General features: G+C 32.9%; 1 protein-coding gene across 6 annotated transcripts in view; it reads right to left on the reverse strand.

Annotated features, from left to right (window-relative positions):
* Positions 1 to 3,231: 3,231 nt before the first annotated feature.
* The window catches only part of LOC118200489 (sorting nexin lst-4-like), a 200,062-nt gene continuing 184,344 nt past the window's right edge, over positions 3,232 to 18,949 (reverse strand). For all 6 annotated transcript variants that reach the window (XM_085809564.1, XM_085809562.1, XM_085809563.1 and 3 more), the window contains one exon: positions 3,232 to 7,183. In XM_085809564.1, coding sequence (XP_085665690.1) covers positions 7,139 to 7,183 — 45 coding nt within the window. In that variant the 3' untranslated portion in view covers positions 3,232 to 7,138. The remainder of the gene's footprint in view (positions 7,184 to 18,949) is intronic.

The raw sequence follows: 18,949 nt of genomic DNA on the forward strand, positions 1-18,949 counted from the left end.
GCTGTTTCACGTTTCAAATTTTTGCCACCAAATCTTAGAATTATATTTAAAGAAATTATATAAAGAAGAATCTGCGTGAATGTATGTATACGTACTGCTTGAATTATATAGTAGTTCTCCCACCTTCTTGGCATGCCTTCGTGGTGTGGTGGTCTGCACGCTGGGCGCGTATTCCAAAGGTCCGTGGTTCGATTCCAGGCGAAGGCGTATCTCATTTTTCAATATCTCTTGCCTCCAAAAATCCTAATGTCTCTACAGTGGCACCCGAACTAAAAGGGTGTTGGATGATGATTCTCCGCACCCAGGATTTGGCGACTGGGTCCCATAAAAACCCTAGTCGCCCTTTAAAAGGGGGTATATATTAGGTATTTCTCCCTCCTTCCTGGCATGCCTTCGTGGTGTGGTGGTCTGCACGCTGGGCCGGTATTCCAGAGGTCCGTGGTACGATTCCCGGCGAAGTCGTTGCTAATTTTTCATCTTAACTGCTTCAAAAAAAGAAAAAAAAATACCTAATGTCTCTACAGACTCACAATATTTAATGCGTTCAAATTTCACAAAGGTAAAATAATTGAATTGTACAGATAAAATGAATATTATTTATATTCAAATAATGCATTCCAATGAATTGTTTCAATGAAGACAGAATTAATAGAAAAATTGTAAATCCTTCAGGATATTGACTAGAACATAAAAAGTGCAAAATCGCATTTGCATTCTGTAGCTTAGAATCGTTAACTCTTATCTTGCAGATAAAGCTCTGCCTGAAATCCAATTTTATTTAAATTCAAATCATTATTTTAAATTAAAAATATTATTACTTATATTGAGATAAAAATTGTGAAATGAATCTATCATACGATAAATTTTAAAGAGTGTTTTCGGTATTCTTTTTATGCTGTTATGAATTTATTTGCTCTTCTGTGTAATACACACTTTTGCAAAAAACTCGAAGCACCAAGGACTTTTGCGATCGTGGCGAAATTTAGTATGCAAAAACATCTTGATCGAACATGCAAATGATCAAAGTTTCAAGGCAAATGAACAGGTATTGCGATCATAGTGAGCAATTCAGAAAGTATAAAACCAGTAAAATTTATCTTTTCTTGTTGCTGCCATTGTAACTCTGTAAAGAAGAAACTAAAGATGCCATTACGACGATATCGAAGACCTTACAGACAACTAAACGACTTCGAACATGGTCGCATTGTAGGGTTGCGTGAAGCTGGGTGGTCATACCGAGCAACAGCCCACCACCTGCAGCGTAAAGACACTGCCGTGCAGATATATTGGCAGCAATGGTTGATACAAGGAAATTACCGATGAAATAAAGGCTCTGGAAGGACAAGGATCACAAATGCAAAGCAAGATAGGGTGATTGTTCATCAGACCCAAAACCCCCCAACGGTATCATTGTCGACTATTCAACACACTACAGCCACATCTATACCTCCAGCGGTACCGTCCACCATCTCACGGCGCTTGTCTGAGATGGGGTTACGCTCACAGAGGCCTTTAAGATGTTTGCCTTTGACCCCACAACATCGGCGGAGTCGCCTGGAGTTGTGTTGCAGACGATCATCATGGCTGTCATCAGACTGGTATCGTATAGTGTTCAGCGATGAATCCCGCTTCACTCTTGAAGCAGATGACCACTGTGTTCGTGTCTGGAGAGGACGGGGCTAGTGGTCCCAATCAGCCTTTGTTTTACAAAGGCATACAGCTATAACCCCTGGTGTGATGGCATGGGGTGCTATTTCTTATGACAGCAGGTCATCTTTAGTCATCCTCCGTACATCTTTAACAGCTAAACGATATGTTGATAGCATCCTGTGGCCAGTTGCATTAACCTTCATGGCACGTCATCCTGGGGCCTTTTCCAATAATATAATGGCAGGCCACATACCACTCGCATATCTCTGGACTATCTCCTCCTTGGCCAGTAAGGTCACCAGACCTTTCACCAACCGAGCAAGTCTTTCGATTTTTTTGCAAAAGAGTGTATTATTAAATGGCTATGTTTAAATAAAAGTCTATTTATACCTTTTGGTGGTTAATAAATTTGCATTTTTGGCTACGTTAAACTCATATGATCGAGTCTCCCTATATGATTTAAGTCGACGAAAATAATATTTAGACCTTTGCTGGACAAGATGGGCCATGAGGCATAAGGCATACCATAATTTTTATCAAAGCTTTTTCGATATAATTGAAGCCCTAGGGCACACTGTGTGCTCAACCAAACCAGATGTAATAAGGACACCGAACATAAGAGTAGCACTACGTCGTCTTTTTTCAGATGAATCCCGGTTGAATCCAGATGAATCCTGAGGGATGTATCAATGTTTAGAGCCACTTTAGAGGACAAATAGTGCCAGCTGGAATTTGTCATTGTCATATGGGCTCGCACCTAGAGTGTTGGTATGGAATTCCATTGGGTACAACCACAATCACGTCTACTTTGCATAACCAGTAATGTGTACAACTGCCAATAAATTTCCGATGTATTGGGGCCCGTGGCTGTGTTCTATAATGAAAGACTGTCTGACTTGATTTTTTAACAAGATAATGCATGACCATGTTACCTATGTTTGTACTGATCTTCAATATACAGGGTATTTGACTGTAGATCTATCCGATATATTCTTCAGATCTCTCAACCAAAGAGAATACCTGGTCATGGGTGACTGAGATACGGTCATGATACCACTCGCCAGTCATTACAACTGATGAACTGTGGCATAGAGCTGAAACTACATGGAATGAAGAATGCATATCTGTTATCCAAGCTCAGTTTAAATCGATGGCAATCTGGATTGCGGAATTTGCTGCTGACAGAAGTGACAGCTCTGTATTTCAAACATCTGCAAATTTAATTGCATCTTCTTCCATTGCAATGCTCTATATGAAACAGATAATATTTTGCTATTTACTTTCCTCGGAGATAACCAGAAGAGATTGTTTTAAGTATGAGCCCTCATTATTAAAATCAAGTTTCATTTATTATAAAATACCTCATTTTCTTGAATGCGGCTAGAAGGCAACATGAATAGCAGACACATATGCAACTGATAAATATAACTTAAAGCCTAATTTAGAAATACCACCTCCATATTTAGTAAGCTAATTTAATTTTCAGAAATAAAAAATATCATTCATATTGTTTTCAAGAATTACCTAATACATATGATAATAATATGAATATAATGATTTAATTAAAAAAACAGTAATAGCTTCATTGGGATGCATATTTATTTTATCTTCCACATACATATATTTTCTGTTACAGTTTTGCTTGTATGAATATATACAAATATATCGATCCATGGCATAAAGTGAAAGAAATGCAAAATTGGAATCCAAAGTTTGTTACAAGAAATTTTGATTCTGATGTATAGATTGAATAAACACAAATATTTTATAGACAGTTTAATAGACTTTCAACAGTAAAACAATGATAAACTCCTTTATTTTTATGTATTTTAATTTGCATCTACCTTTTTTCAAATTTCACAGATTCACTTTTGCCATTCTGTCATCGATATATAATAAACAGAATAATGCTATTGCTATCAATATAATTATATTTTTTGTACTATAATTGTAATACCTTCTTTCACAACAACAGTATAGGCACTGACTACATGAAGAAGTTAATGTTTAAAAAAAATGTACAAAAAATGAAATATATCATTTCAATCACTGTAAATAATAAAAATAGATGCTTCAACAATGCAGTAAAATGTAAAAATTCAAACATGCTAAATTAATGGTAGAACCAGAAAAATATAAATTTCTGCAACAACACAACAACAGTCCTTATGTTAATACAGTTTTTATGCATCAGATGGACAGTCACCTCACAAAACTCATTACAAATTACACAAAAAATAATGGAATGCACAAGAATGTTCAGCATGTTTAAAATTCTTTTGAAGAAACATTTTTCACAGAAAATAGTGAGAACTCAAATCACTAATATCCAAATAGCTTATATGATTTAGAAATTTTTATATAAAATTTTTATATTCTAATCTGATATGTATGGAATGTATTAAACATGGTATGTGCCTTTTCTGTATGATTCAGAATGAGTTTCAGAGAGGTGAATATGGCCCTCAACTGGCATCCATCCAGATATCGGCAATAATAATGATGAATCAGAAATTTGTTTACTTAGAACAAAAACATGTTAAACATCACGTAGAGCATTCAGATACACACATATATATCTCTACTCAATACTAATTGCTATAGCAATTGCAGCTTTGTAGTATTTATGCTACATGGCTTCACTGGTAACATATATAAATACTGTACAGTTTGATAGCATATTTATTTTATATATTTCAAACAAATAATTTTATTACTTTTATGATGGTTCAAAAAAACTTATTTTATAACATTTAAAATGCTAGCAGGATTCCAGTGAATGAAACATTTTAAATATTGAATATTTTTCATAGGAATTACATCAAATATATTTTTTTGTTAAAACATCATAAACAAAACAGCAGAATAGATGTGTTCACATCAGATTACATACAGCAGTGCATAATTTTGCTTTTAAGGACTAATTTAATTGAATGATAAATACAATGCAAAGACTTCAGCAGATATTCTGTAACTTCTTAGAATTGGTATTAAAAAGTTATTAAAAAAACTCTAGCAATTTTAACACATTAAATTTCAAAAACTTTTAAAATTACAAAAATAGAGAGTTAAAAACAACATAGAACATTCACTAAAAGAAAAGCCATTTCTAAAAGCATTAGCTTTAACTAGATGAATTTAGAAAATGCACAACTTTTGAACTTTTTCAATAAAAAAAATAATTTAAGAAGCAACATTAACATAATTTGCAAATTCCTGATACAGTTTTGCACATTTCTTTGAAAATTACTTAATGCGTAAAACAATTAATGACCTATAAACTGCTGTTCATATAAAGTCTTTTTAAAATATATTTTTTTACTGTCAGGAACTTTTTTATCCTCTATATAGAAGGAAAAATCACAATTCTTGAGAACTTAGAATTTCAGTTAAATGGAGTCACTTTCAAATGAAATACCGTAATTTCCGTAAGAAACGCCGCGGCGTTAACGTGTTTAAAACAAATTTTCAGCGGGTGCGGCGTTTCTACCCATGCGGCGTTTAGGTGCACTAAAAATAAAATATTTCCTATGATGGTCATTGTACATAGTTTGGATGGCCTTGTCATTGTGCATAGACTGGTGCTGTTCCTACACAAAAGACTTGTCAGTTGCTTTTTGCGAACGTTATTTTGTTTACATTCTTTCCCTTGAACGGACCTACATGCCTTATTCACCCTAAACGAGATCTCAGAACAATAACATTCTTCCCCCTTTCAAATCAACATTCTCATCAGTTTGAATAGTCTCTCTCCTCTGTGATTCGATGAATCTTCCAGTACCCATCCTCTCTCCCCACCCCTGCCTTTTCTGCAATTTTTTTCAAAGGCGGACACGACTCCACCTGCCTTGAAATAACGAACTCTGACGTCTTTCCCCTTCAGCATGAATGGATTTTTCTTGGCATTCTGCCAAATACAGATCCCATCAGTTTGGGTACAAGTATTTGTTGGATAGTTTTTAATTAGGGAGCGGAAAATTTCTGAAAATGTCTCTAAACGGCACAGAAGCTATACATTTCTTACCTTTAATTTATTTTTGAGTTATGGTTTCATTTCATGCATTTTTCTTAACTGGTATGTCATATATCAGGACTTAGGTTGAGTTTTTGCATCTATACGGCCCACGACGATGTCACGCGCAATTTAATCTATTGCGGCGTTTCTGTGTAATTTTAATTTTTTTCCCGCCATTTTTCTCGAGTGCGGCGTTTACGCTGATGCGGCCTTTCTTCCGGAAATTACGGTAACTAAATGCACTTTTCAAAGAAAAGTAGATTTTCAGCAATATATACACATTAGAGAACTATTTATGGTAACAAAAAGTCATCTAGGGATATAAATGCTTGATAAATTCAATTTACTATATTAAATGGCACATTTTAACTAAAAAAAACTTGCATTTACCCAGCTTGAAGGAATTAAAATTTTATTATTAAAAGAATGCCATTGTCAGTGCAAACAAGAGATCTACTAAAAATTATAACTACTTATTGTATAAAATACATATCACAATCTAAAAATACACTGAAACTTAAAACATGCTCATACACCCTTTCATTTCAAGAAACCTTAATCTTCAGTCATAATATTTTATAACTTAAAAGAAAGTTAAAAATTCATTCATTGAATATGAGACTTAGCAGACTAAATATTTGATAACAAACATAAAAATAACTTTTAACATTTAAAAATAACATTTAAAGAACTTTGAACAAACAATATCCTTCTGTCTAATAACAAACAATATCCTTCTCTCTAACAACTTAAAGACATGATTGAAAAGGGAAGCAAAGTTAAAGCAAACCATAGTTATTTGGCAGTTATATGTAAAATCACTACAAAAGAGAAAGTTAATGAAATGCACATCTGTCATGAATATATTTGAAGAAACTTGTATAGCAGCTGCTCTCATGCCTTTATACTGAATAAAACAGCTTTCTAAAATGCTTAAAAAATCCACTTTATGAAATGTAAGCACTTAGATAACGTACGAGATTCACTGGATAAAAACATACAAGCACAGAATAAAAACATACAATTAATAACACTTTACAATTAACATTATTAACAAAGTATAACAAAAAAAAAAAAAAAAAAAAAAAAAAAAAAACGGAAATACCTTCATATGTAAAAACAAGCATGAGATAATTTCCTATAATTAAAAATAATACTTAAAGGAAAGAATCAGAAAATTTAAGAAAATTTCAATAAAAATGACTAGTTGCACAACATCGCCATCAATACTTTGTCTGCAATGTAACACACTGCTTTCCAAAGAGAGAAGTGCACTTAAAATATTTATGAATTAGCACATGCAATTTAATACAGAATAATAAACTATAATTTTATTCTGTTATTTCATGTAGTTTGTTAATACAAGTATGTAGTTCCAATGCAGCTGCACATAAAAAAATAGACTAGACATCTAGATGGCACCAATGGAATAAAGAAGGACTCAACCAAAATTTGTCTTGATTGGAATGCAGCCTATGAGTAGTAAAGATCTAATGCTGACTGCAGCTTTTCTGCGATCTAATTAGAAATTTAAAAAAAAAAAAAAAAAAAAAAAAAAAATTAAAAAGTAAGTATTACACATATATATGTAAAAAATAACTTTTCCGAGCGATTAAATATTACTATGCTCATTTAACATTAATCACACAAGCACACAATTTTTCATAAATTAAACACACTTTGGAAAAAATTTCCATTTTCTCAGGTGGAAAATTATCAAAGTTCATATCTTATAATAAATAACACTACAAATAACTGCTAAACCGATGTATAACTTTCTAGAAGGGCAGGCACATCCAGACAGTAATTGGTAAACAAACGTTAAACCAAATTCAAACTAAGTGAAAAATTCTTGGAGGTGTATTTCAAAAATAGTTACAGTGATATGCCCACATACTCCTAAGAGCCTTTAAAGATTTAAAAACTGCATAAAGAAGCAGAGGAACTTACTATTACAAGTCTAAATTAGTATTCTGATTCTGAGTTTGAAATATTGTTGTTACATTTGTGCTAGAGTTAGGAGGATAACATAATTATTCTATTTTTGTGAAAGTTTTCGAGAAACTGCATTTTCTGAGAGCATAAAGCTAATCTTGTTACACCTTAAAAGGACACCGGTTTCAAGACACTGAGACCATAAAACAGAATTCGACGCAGCAGCTTCAGGCCATCCCAAAGTCGGAGTTCCAGAAATGTTTCGAGGACTGGAAACATCGTTGGGCCAAGTGTGTTACTGCCAATGGAGCATATGTCAAAGCAGATTGATTCAAAATCTGTTTTGCATAATAAATTCAGTCGTGATACTTTCTGAACAGCCCTCGTATTACTGAATTTCAGGAAATTTAAAATTGTGTTTAACGGGGATATCAAGAAAGCATTTTTAATGATCAAAATTGCTGAAGAGGATCACAAATTTCTTTCTTTGGCTTCTCGATAATCAAAATACTGAATCGAGGCATTAATTACAGATACAATTATGGCCGTGCTGTACAATGTACCTGTTTCACTGTATCCCTGTCCACACACACACACACAGAGTCCTACCCTAAATGTGCCATCAATTGAAGTATACAAATCACATATACAAAGAAAGACCTCTACATACATAATACTTATACATGATAATATAACAAAATTCTTAATTTTATATAACAACATTTACATCAAAACACACAATACTACATTAATTGTTCATACATATGTAATAATTTCTTTCAATACAACTATCAAGATAGCTAGCAAAAACAATAACAAAGTTTCCTTTAAAAATTTTTATGGAATGACTTGTGAACATACAACAAGAGTGAATAATCTGAAAAATGATGGCTCAGTATGAACCACACAACTCAACTCACTAAACGTAAGTTGATGCAAATAACTTTTTACATTTATAATAAAGAAATATGATTGCAAAGATATGAATTATGCATATGAATAGGTTACCGTTTGGTTGCAAAATTTCACCTTTTATACTAACTAGTACTATTAATAGGAAATATGAGAAAACTAATCCTGATTCAGTATGCATGCTAAATACATCATTATATGTGGATGACTTATATTTTGGTGCAGAAAATACAAATGAGGCACATAAATTATCAAATGATGCACTCTCAATTTTAGAGGCAGGTGGGTTTAACTTGTGGAAATTGAGATCCAACCAACTCTCCGGAATTGGAGAGATTATGGGGTTTGAATAATCTCAATGTTGAGAATAGTAAAAGACAGCTGAAAGTGCTAGGTGTGAATTGGACTCCTGAGAATTTTGAATGAATCCTATTCTTTTCCTTGATGTTAAACCATTGCTAGATAAATTGAGTTCCGTGAAGATAAACGTGGTGTTCTGCAAGTAGCAGCCATGGTTTTTGACCGATTTGGTATTTCAGCTCTGTTTGTGGTCAGAATAAAACATTTGTTACAAGAGATTTGGGGAAGAAGTATAAAGCAGTTTTAATTCGTGCTCGAGTTGGAAAATATATTTTCAGTCTTTTTCGAGATTTAATCACTAACCAGGTATATTGGACTGACTCGGAAATAGCTTTATATTGGGCCAAGGGAAGTGCTAAATGTTGGAAACAGTTTGTTGCTAATCGTGTTTAGGAGGTGCAGGAAAAGACAGATTTTAAAAGTTGGTTCCACTGCAGGTCTGAAGATAATCCGGCAGATTTAGTGACAAGGGGCATATCAGTTGGAGGTTTGATTTCGAGTGAAAAGTGGTTTTACGGACCTCACTGGTTACCCAAAAGTAAGGAATGTTGTCCTATGCAGTCAAAGGGACCTCAGTTGGATAAAGCTATCGCAGAAAAGGAGGAAATGGGGATCATAGTTAAGAGCATGGCAGTAAGGTTAAGCTTAGTTGAAGAATTGTGGAATAAATTTTCTTTGTGGAATCGATTGCTTAGGGTTGTAGCTTGGTGTTTGAGGTTTATTGGTAATTCCAGGAAATCTAAAATTCTGTCACCCTACCTAAAAACAAGAGAACTTAATCAGGCTCACAAAATTATAATTAAGGCAGTTCAAAGTTCTGAATGTCATGATGAAATCACTAGGCTAGAAAGCCGTAGTTCCTTGAATGTCTCAAATAAGTTATATCAGCTAAGTCTTTTTTTTGATGAAGATGGACTTGTGAGAGTTGGGGAAAGATTAAAAAATGCAAATTTGCCAGAAGAAACTAAATATCCACTTATTCTTCCAAAAAGCAATCACATAACGAACTTACTTATAAATTATTATCATTTAAAATATCTACATGCAGGTTCTCAATTGATGCATTCTGCCCTTCATCAAAATTATTGGATTATTGGAGTGGTCAGTAATTCATAGAATTAAAAGAAACTGTGTAATTTGCATTCGTCATTGTGGGGAACTATCTCTACAACTTATGAGTGACCTTCCTGCATCTGCAATAAATGTTGGAAGACCATTTTCATGGACCAGGACCAATTTTGCTGGACCCATTTCAAGTTTACTATAAATGCGACAGAGGAACACAACCAACAAAGATATATGTATGCTTCATCACGAAAGCTATTCATCTGGAAGCTATCAGTGTCTTCAGTTCCAAGCGGTTTATTGGTGCCCTAAAACTATTGGTTGCACGTATAGGAAAAACACAAATAATTTATAGTGACTGCGGATCAAATTATGTAGGTGCATAAAATGACTTGCAGATGGGACTTCAAAAAACATTGGGAGTTTCTTAGCAGATGAGAAGGTTGAGTGGAAACTTAATGCTCCTTCTGCCCTCATTTTGGAGACCTCTGGGAGGCTGCAGTAAAAACCATGAAATTCCATATGAATAGTTTTAGTGATTGGCTCGCAGATATTAACCATCGAAGAGTTCAATACATAACTTGCTGAAATACAGGCAGTGATGAACTCCCAACCCCTCACTCCAGTTTCAGATGATCCTAATGATTTATCTGCACGCACACACTAAAGAATATCTAATGCATTTACAATTGAGAAATAAATGGAGGAAATCCATGACTAACATGAAAGCTGGAGATTTAGTGTTGATTAAAGAGCACAACCTACCTCCCTTAAAGTGGAGAATGGCTCGAATTACACAAGCTTATCTCAGCAGTAATGAAAAGATTCGAGTCGTCAAATTAAAAACTGCCAGTGGTGAATTAATTAGGCCCATACACAAACCGGTATTACTAATGACTGAGAACTGAACTATATATATATATATATTACTTCATTTCTTTATTATGATTTTAATTAAGTTTTGTTTGGTTTTGTAGTTTAGATTATTTCTACATTACTGATTTATGTGGAAAACGGCTCATTCACTATGCTGAGTTTGTATAAGTGTTACATTTAATGATCTGTTAAACTCCATAGGTATGTATATTTATTTAATGTAATGCTTTAATGTTCGATGTCCTAAAAGGCCATCGGGCCCCAGTATGTTAACGATGTTTTATGCTCATGCCAAATTCAGAGCTAGTTGGCATCCTTATGATGCGAAGCATATACATAAGTCCTAGCTGTTCGTACTGTCTGTATTTTCCAGTATTCTGTGTTTTATTATTTGTGTGTTGTGCCATCAATAAATGCGATTTGTGCAACAATGTGTGTCTACGCTTACTTTTCCCCTGGTTCTATGTAACACTTGTATAGCACTGTACTTGAGTAATGCAATAATTCAGCTGATTCACACTAATATTCATAGAGGAAAACAATCAAATAATAATTTAATTTTTTAAAAATTAACATAACAGTACAAAAAGGATTAAAAATGCTTCATTTTTTTAAATCTATTCTTTATCATGCACAGTGACAATGTATCAGCACCCAAGTAACAGATTTTGAAAGAACAGATCATTTTGCATAAACATTAAGCACAGCCTTTTTCTTATTTTATTCACAACTATTTTTTTTCCAGCAAACAACATATTAAGCAGTCCAATAATAAATCTGCTGAAGTAGTTCAAAAGTGTTCTTTAATAAAGAATATCTGTTGACTTTCACTATCCAATATTTAGATAACCAGAAAATGTTCCTCTTCATGCAAGCTTCATTTGGGAATTCACTATTGTATGCAGAAATTATACTTCCTATCAGGTTCATGAGTCTGCATGCAATATCATACCTAGAGCTACAGACAAATTATGCATAATGAAGTTACCTACAATTGAATTTCGATTTTTTATTAAAATGTAAAGCATGTCTTTGATGCCCTTACTACTTATAATTTACACAATTTAAAACTATATATTTGCAACAAACGTGAAAACATTACACGCTTGTATAGATACTAAAATGTTGACTTAGTTCTGCAAGAGCAGTGAATTAAAATTACATAAGATAAAGGATTCATGGTAGATTACAGCACTAAGTGATACAATCTGCTGACAGAGTGAAAAATTCTATCATTATATATCAATATCATATCAGGCAAATACTTTTTGTCTCTTTTCATCAATGTCTGAATCCAGTTCTCTTAATAGGGTTCGATTTTCACAAATAATTTTTAACATTTCATTAGATAAAAGATTAAGTCTCTTGCAACTTCAGCAAGTTCATGTGCTTTATTTTGAAGCATTTAACTTCTCTTTCTAAGAGAAATTTCCTTCCTTTAAGAGAAATCAATTCATCTGTTGATTCCTCCTTTTTATTTTTTTTAACTTAAATAATTTCTTTAACTGATACTGTGAATATGCTGATGAAGCTGCCACACTTATCTCTTTCATAATTGATACATTGTATATCCCACTAGCATGTTTTACATAATCACAAACTATGCGCTGGGTAATGTATGAATTTTTTCCCAGATTTTCTGTTTCTATATTTTTATTGATACTAAATCCTTGTTCAACAGAGGTTTGCCCATGAGAAAGAAAAAAGGTCATTTTAAATGTTTCCCATAACTTGAAGTATTTTTCATTAATGAATGTGTGCAAAAAAGTATCTAATCTCACTTGTTTCACCAGCATATATTTTAAATACTGTAAGCTATGGCTGGACAAAATTTTTGAAGAAATCAGAATATTCCAAAATAATGTTATCACATTCTTCTTCTGAAATGTGATTTGTTTGGGAAAAATGCATCAATATACTTTTCATTCACAGAAATAGCATTTCAAATTAGTGAACAATTAACAGTACATTCTCCATCAGCTTTCCAAGTAGCTGTAAAATAAAAGTTTGTGAGTCATGTTTATGAGACAGGTACCCTTTATTCATGATTTCCTTTTTAGTATTTAGTTCTTGCAAGAGCTTATCAGCCCTAAATCCTAAACTAATTTTGCTTATTTCATTAACAATACCTTTCTCAGAAAAATTAAAGTTACTCAACTATATCTGTGATGAACTGTTTTTTAACATGTACTCTCCTTTTAGAATTTTGAATTCCTGCAAAAGTTGCTTTACTAATTTGTGTAAATAAATAAATAATAAAAAAAATGTGGTTCATTACTTTGGTACAGTTCCTAAAAGGACCAATTCAGCTACACAAATGGGAAAAAAAGGGGGGGGAATTTTACAGGCATTAATTTGTCTTTAATTGCATCTCTTATTATTTCATATGATTTTCAAGTTATTTTTGCATATTTTCCATTCTCAATTAGCTTGACATAACTCTTTATATCTTCCCACATTTCAAAAGCCTGTAAACATACTGGTGCATTCTCTAGCCACCTATGGTTACAAAATTTCAATAGCAAAGTCTTATGCATACACGCTGTTAAAACATCTTCTTGATGTGCTGGAGAATCTTCGAACAGATAGTACAGCACTTCTAAAATAGAAGGTATATCCCAGCTCATAGTGGATGCTTCTTTATGGAAAGCATTGTTCAAAATATGCAAGCCACAACTACCAACAGATATACATTCAATGTCATATTCCTTTTTCAACTCACGTTGGAGGGTTTCATAAAACTTCAAATTTATGGCTGATCCATTTATACTTATTATTAGCAGCTTTTTCATATCTAGTTTTTTAGCTGCCATTTGGAAACTTTCAAAAATATTAGCAGCTGTTGCATGTCCCATGAAAACAGAGGTCAAAAATTAAGTTACAGCTTTATTTTGGCCACACTGCCAATATCTGATATGCAAATCTAATTGCTTTTTTTAATTTGTTTTATTCAAAGTCTTGTCAAATAAAAAGGTAAAGTGGGACAGAGTCATAAATTTGTCATACATGAGACTCTGAAAATAAGGTGTTAATCAAAAATGGCAGAGATAAGTAAGCTTTCTCTCATTACAAGAAAAGCGTCATGATATAACACTGTCAGGGAACATACTTGAAAAATGTTTGCCCATTTCACTGCGAGATCTATAAGAGTGATGCCTTGTCACCACTTTCAAACACCACCAAATTTCAGCATCCAAAACCTCTTTTGAAGCTCCTACAGCATCATCTAAATTATCTGGATTTCACAAAGCACAAATAACACTTGGGGGACTGGAAGCTGCATTATTAACAACATTTGATTTGGGGAAAAAGCTTATTCCACCAATAGCCCTTTCAGAAATTTTTTATGCCGGCCACCTAGAAATAAATAGAAGTTGTAGTACATTTATTTATTTTGCCACTCATATTAATATAATATTAAATAATTTAACTTAAATCAAAATTCTGAAGATTTTCTAAATTTTCATAATGTGATAGTACCCTTAACCGATATTGCAAAGTAATTTAAGTACAAATAAGTAAACAAAAACAGGAATATTTCTGAAATCAGAAGGAAATTGCTTCATGCAGTTATCCTTTGTACAGTAAAAGCTTAACTAATTAGTATGCTCGGAAATTGCCGAATATCTGAAAATTCTGGATCATCAAGCGTAACTGGAAAATGAGGTGTAGACTGTAGCCTTTTTTTTTAGACTTTTCGGCTAAATAATACTTTTGACATTTTGATATGTGCATTAAATATAATTTTTAAGAATATTTTTGTATCTTTCGTAACTTCACAATATTTAGAATACAAAATATCATGAAGACCTTAATTTAACATTCAATAGATAACAAATGTTGCTCTTGATTAGGGAAAAAAAAAAAAAAAAATTATGATCTGTAGCCCAATTATCTCTGTAAACATATAAATTGTAAAAATATATTTATACACATAATAAAAACAGTCCAACGAAATTGAAGAAAATTCTGCTCAGCAGGCACAGTAAAACTCTTTTAAATGTTCATTTACAAATTCCAGATTCAATACCAAAACTAATTATTTTTGCAAAATATAGCAAACTTTATTGTGCAATATGCATGCCTTATTTCTTCCGCACGTGATATTACGCAGTCAGAATCAACAGTTGCCTGTATTCAGAGAATAAAAAAACTAAATAAAGGGAAAGAAAGAGACAAATCTAGAGTTTTTTCTAACACTCTAGATTTCTCTTTCCTTTCTTTCATTCTAATTGATATGTGCAACAGACTTAAATTTCTCGAATAGAATCTCTCTTCACTTGGGTTGGTAGACCACAGAACCTTTAGTCCTATTCAATTCAAATTGGAAAGTGACCCCCCCCTCAAAAGAAAAAAATATCCATTGCTTGTTTTGCTGCAAACTAACGGTTTGAATATTTGAGATTTTTTGGAGAAAGACGAGGAACCAGAATCTTAGGACCCCTCACTTCCGTACTGTATAATGCATTGGCAATAATAATAAAAATAATTAAAAAAAATAATAAATATGTAAGCCCAAAATTCCTAACTTTGAAGATATGCGTCAAATACATAAATAATAGGAAGAGGGATATAGTATATGAATAATAGTACAAAAAACTTTTCGAAAGCAGGAAATGAAAATTTTAAAAATAATTAAATCAGCAGTCCATGGGAGGTTTCAATTTCACACATTAGAGTTAATAATAATTAAATAGAAAAAAAATAACTTACGATCCATGTGACACTTTAAAGCAGACTCTCCCATGCTTGCTATGTCGATTTCAGTTTTACACCAGTAACACATGGCCTTGCGATTATTTTCGCATTGTTTAAGCCATTTAGAATATTCTTCCTTAGAAAGGCAATCTGTGTTAAAAACACACTTACCCATTTTTGAAGTTAATCTATACTTCATTTACTGCAAATACATTATTACAGTCAAAAGTCATTTTTTCGGACACTCATAATCCGGAATGATCTATAATCCGGACCTCAAAGCTACAAACTTTCTGTGCATGCGTCGCGCTGACACCCTTTACGGCTGTGAATATGCGTGTGCACATGCACATAATATGTTTACGCATGTGTGTTTAATGTACAACGGACAGTATAAGCTAAGCTAAAATTATCTAGTTCAGTTAATGTTGCAGATTGCGTTGTTCCTTAATCTTCGAATTGGATCCGGCTTATTATTTTTTGCAGACTGTTAGAGCAATTTTGTAAAAGTAAGCTTGAACTTTCGATTATGTCAAATAGAATTTTCGATATATATTTACTAATATGTAAAGGATCTACAAAGAGAAAGTATGTTTCGAAGTCCATTAAACAAAAAGTGGAATTGCTGAAAAAAATGGATAAAGGCATATCCTTTGTTTTTCTAACCATTCCGAAACCTGTTTATCAATATCACATGGCGGGGGGGGGGGGGGGGGGGCGCCGTGGCACGCAATGAATTGGAAGTTGATCTGTCAGTTTTAAACATAGAAAATGCCGTGGTTCGCAAAACAAATATTTATTACTGAGATATGCAGAGATACACGCAGAGTTACATGCCAAGACATACAAGCAAGCAGAGATAAGCACAACCACAGATACGTAAGTACAAGTAGAATAATACAAGCAGCAATAAGGGGTTACAGAGGTCATATATATAACTTTAGAACAGATCATGGTTTAACAAATCATAAACAAGACACAATAAATAACATAAGGTCATATATATAACTTTAGAACAGATCATGGTTTAACAAATCATAAACAAGACACAATAAATAACCAATCAAAAATAACATAGAATGAGATTTAAGTTTCAGAATAACTCGAACCTGGCTGAAACCTAATGAATGTATTGAACGTGACAGAAAGCTATACTTCCTTTTAACCAGTAAGAATGCGATTACAAATATCTCAACACCCCTTAATTGCACATTATACAAAACATAGAAGAATTACACAATTTTTAAACAGCTTAATGATAACAGTTCATAGAATTTTGTTTCGGACAAAGCCTTAGTTAACATATCTGCAATTTGTAAACCTGATTGTACATATTCAATTCTAATATTATTTTCCTTAACAGTCTTATGATTAAACTTTAATTTTATATCTATATGTTTCAACCTAAATGAAAAGTTTTCATTAACAATACTTTTGATACATGACTGGTTATCTTCAAAAATATAAACATTTTTAACATTGGAAATTTTATTTACTACATTTTTTATCCATAAAACATCTTGAATACCTTTACATAAAGCAATTATTTCAGCTTCTGTTGATGAAAGTGCAATACACTTTTGCATGTTACAGCACCACATAATAGGACAGTTTAAAATATAACCAGTAATTGATTTCCTATCTTGATTATCTTCCCCCCCCCCAATCTGCATCTACATACAAACACAAGTTTGTCCTTTCCAAATCACCCTTTTTGTATATCAATTTTAAATTCAAGGTGTTTTTCAAGTACCTAAGAATTCATTTTAGAGCACACCAGGCAACATCAGTAGGATGCTCCTGCAGTTGGCTTAAGCAATTTACTGAAAAAACAATATCTGGCCTTGTAATATATGCTAAGTAAAGTAAAGATCCAATTAATTCTTTGTATGGGCCATGAAATGCATTTCCTTTCTGAAAATCAGCTGCTGTAGATTTTGGTTCAATGGCAGTTTGGGCTGTTTTACAATCAGACTTTTTAAATTTATCAAGTAATTTTTCAATATATGGTTTCTGATCTAAATATAAACAACCAGACTCAAATTTCAGTCTAATGCCTAACAATTCTGAGATACTTTCAGATTTTGACATTTGAAATTCACTAGAGAACAATGATATTATAATATTTGTTTCTTTTACATCGGAACCTGCAATTAATAAGTCATCTACATAAAGAGCAATAATTACTTTCTTACAATTTAGATTTCTGATAAAAATACATGGTTCAGAGTCCAATTACTTAAAATCTAATTTAACAAAATTAAGAAATTTCTGATACCATTGTCGAGGAGACTGTTTAAGACCATATAAACTCTTTTTAAGTTTACATTTCTTACCACTCATATCATCATATCCTTTTGGCCGGTCCATGTAGATGATTTCATCTTACCGTTCTAACTTACCATTCAAGAAAGCTGTCTTGACATCTGAAGTAAAAATTTGCAGACCTTCATTATTGATAATTACCAGGATTAAACGTAAAGAGCACATATTAATCACTGGAGAAAACGTGTCTGTATAATCTATGCCTTCCTTTTGCATACAGCCACGAGCAACAAGCCTGGCTTTGTAAGTTCCATCTCGTTTTTTTACGTAGAACCCATCTGCAGGAAATGGCTCTTTTATCAGGGGGTAAACTTTGTAGGTCCCAGACATCGTTACCTTCCATAGATTTCATTTCCTCGTCCATAGCTCTTTTCCATGGTTCTTGATCTACTTGTGGTACATTTATAATATCTTCAAATGTCAGAGTGCTTGTCGTGCAAACATTACTTGGCAAATCTCAGGATCAGGATACCTAACTGGCTGTTTCTTTTCTCTTGAAGATTTTCTTTGTTCTTCCTTCTTATTTGCAACATTTAATTCGCCATTATCAGTGTCTGAAATTGATTTGTCTTCATTTTGAATGTCATCATTGTCATTTTCACTCAAATCAGAATTATCGGAAATATATTTTTGATTTTTACTTTCTTCTTTTCTTCATTAAATTTAACATTTCTGGAAACAATGATGCGTCTTGTTTCTGGAATCATTAAATGATATCCCATTGTGCAATAACCTACAAATATCATTCTGAGAGATTTTTCATCTAGTTTCTTTCTTTGCGATGGTGGGACTAAAGTATAAGCATCACAGCCAAATACACACATGTTTGTTAAATCAGGATTTCCACCATACTTCAGAAAATAAGGAACACGATTGTCAGTTGAACTATTTGGGAGTCGATTATTTATGTAAGCAGCCGTACGTACTGCTTCTCCCCAAAGGAATTTTGGCAATTTTGCCTCAAGTATCATTGCTCTAGCTTTTTCCAGTACAGTTCTATTTGCTTGTTCAGCAACACCATTTAGAAAAGGTGTATAGGGAGGTGCAGGATCTATTTTTACACCTGCTCTTTTAGCAACTTCATGCAATTCTCCACTGACATATTCTTAAGCA

The sequence above is a fragment of the Stegodyphus dumicola genome, chromosome X2 (genome assembly GCF_044657685.1).
Source record: "Stegodyphus dumicola isolate Sdum_Otavi_A_Nest chromosome X2, ASM4465768v1".
NCBI lineage: Eukaryota > Metazoa > Arthropoda > Arachnida > Araneae > Eresidae > Stegodyphus > Stegodyphus dumicola.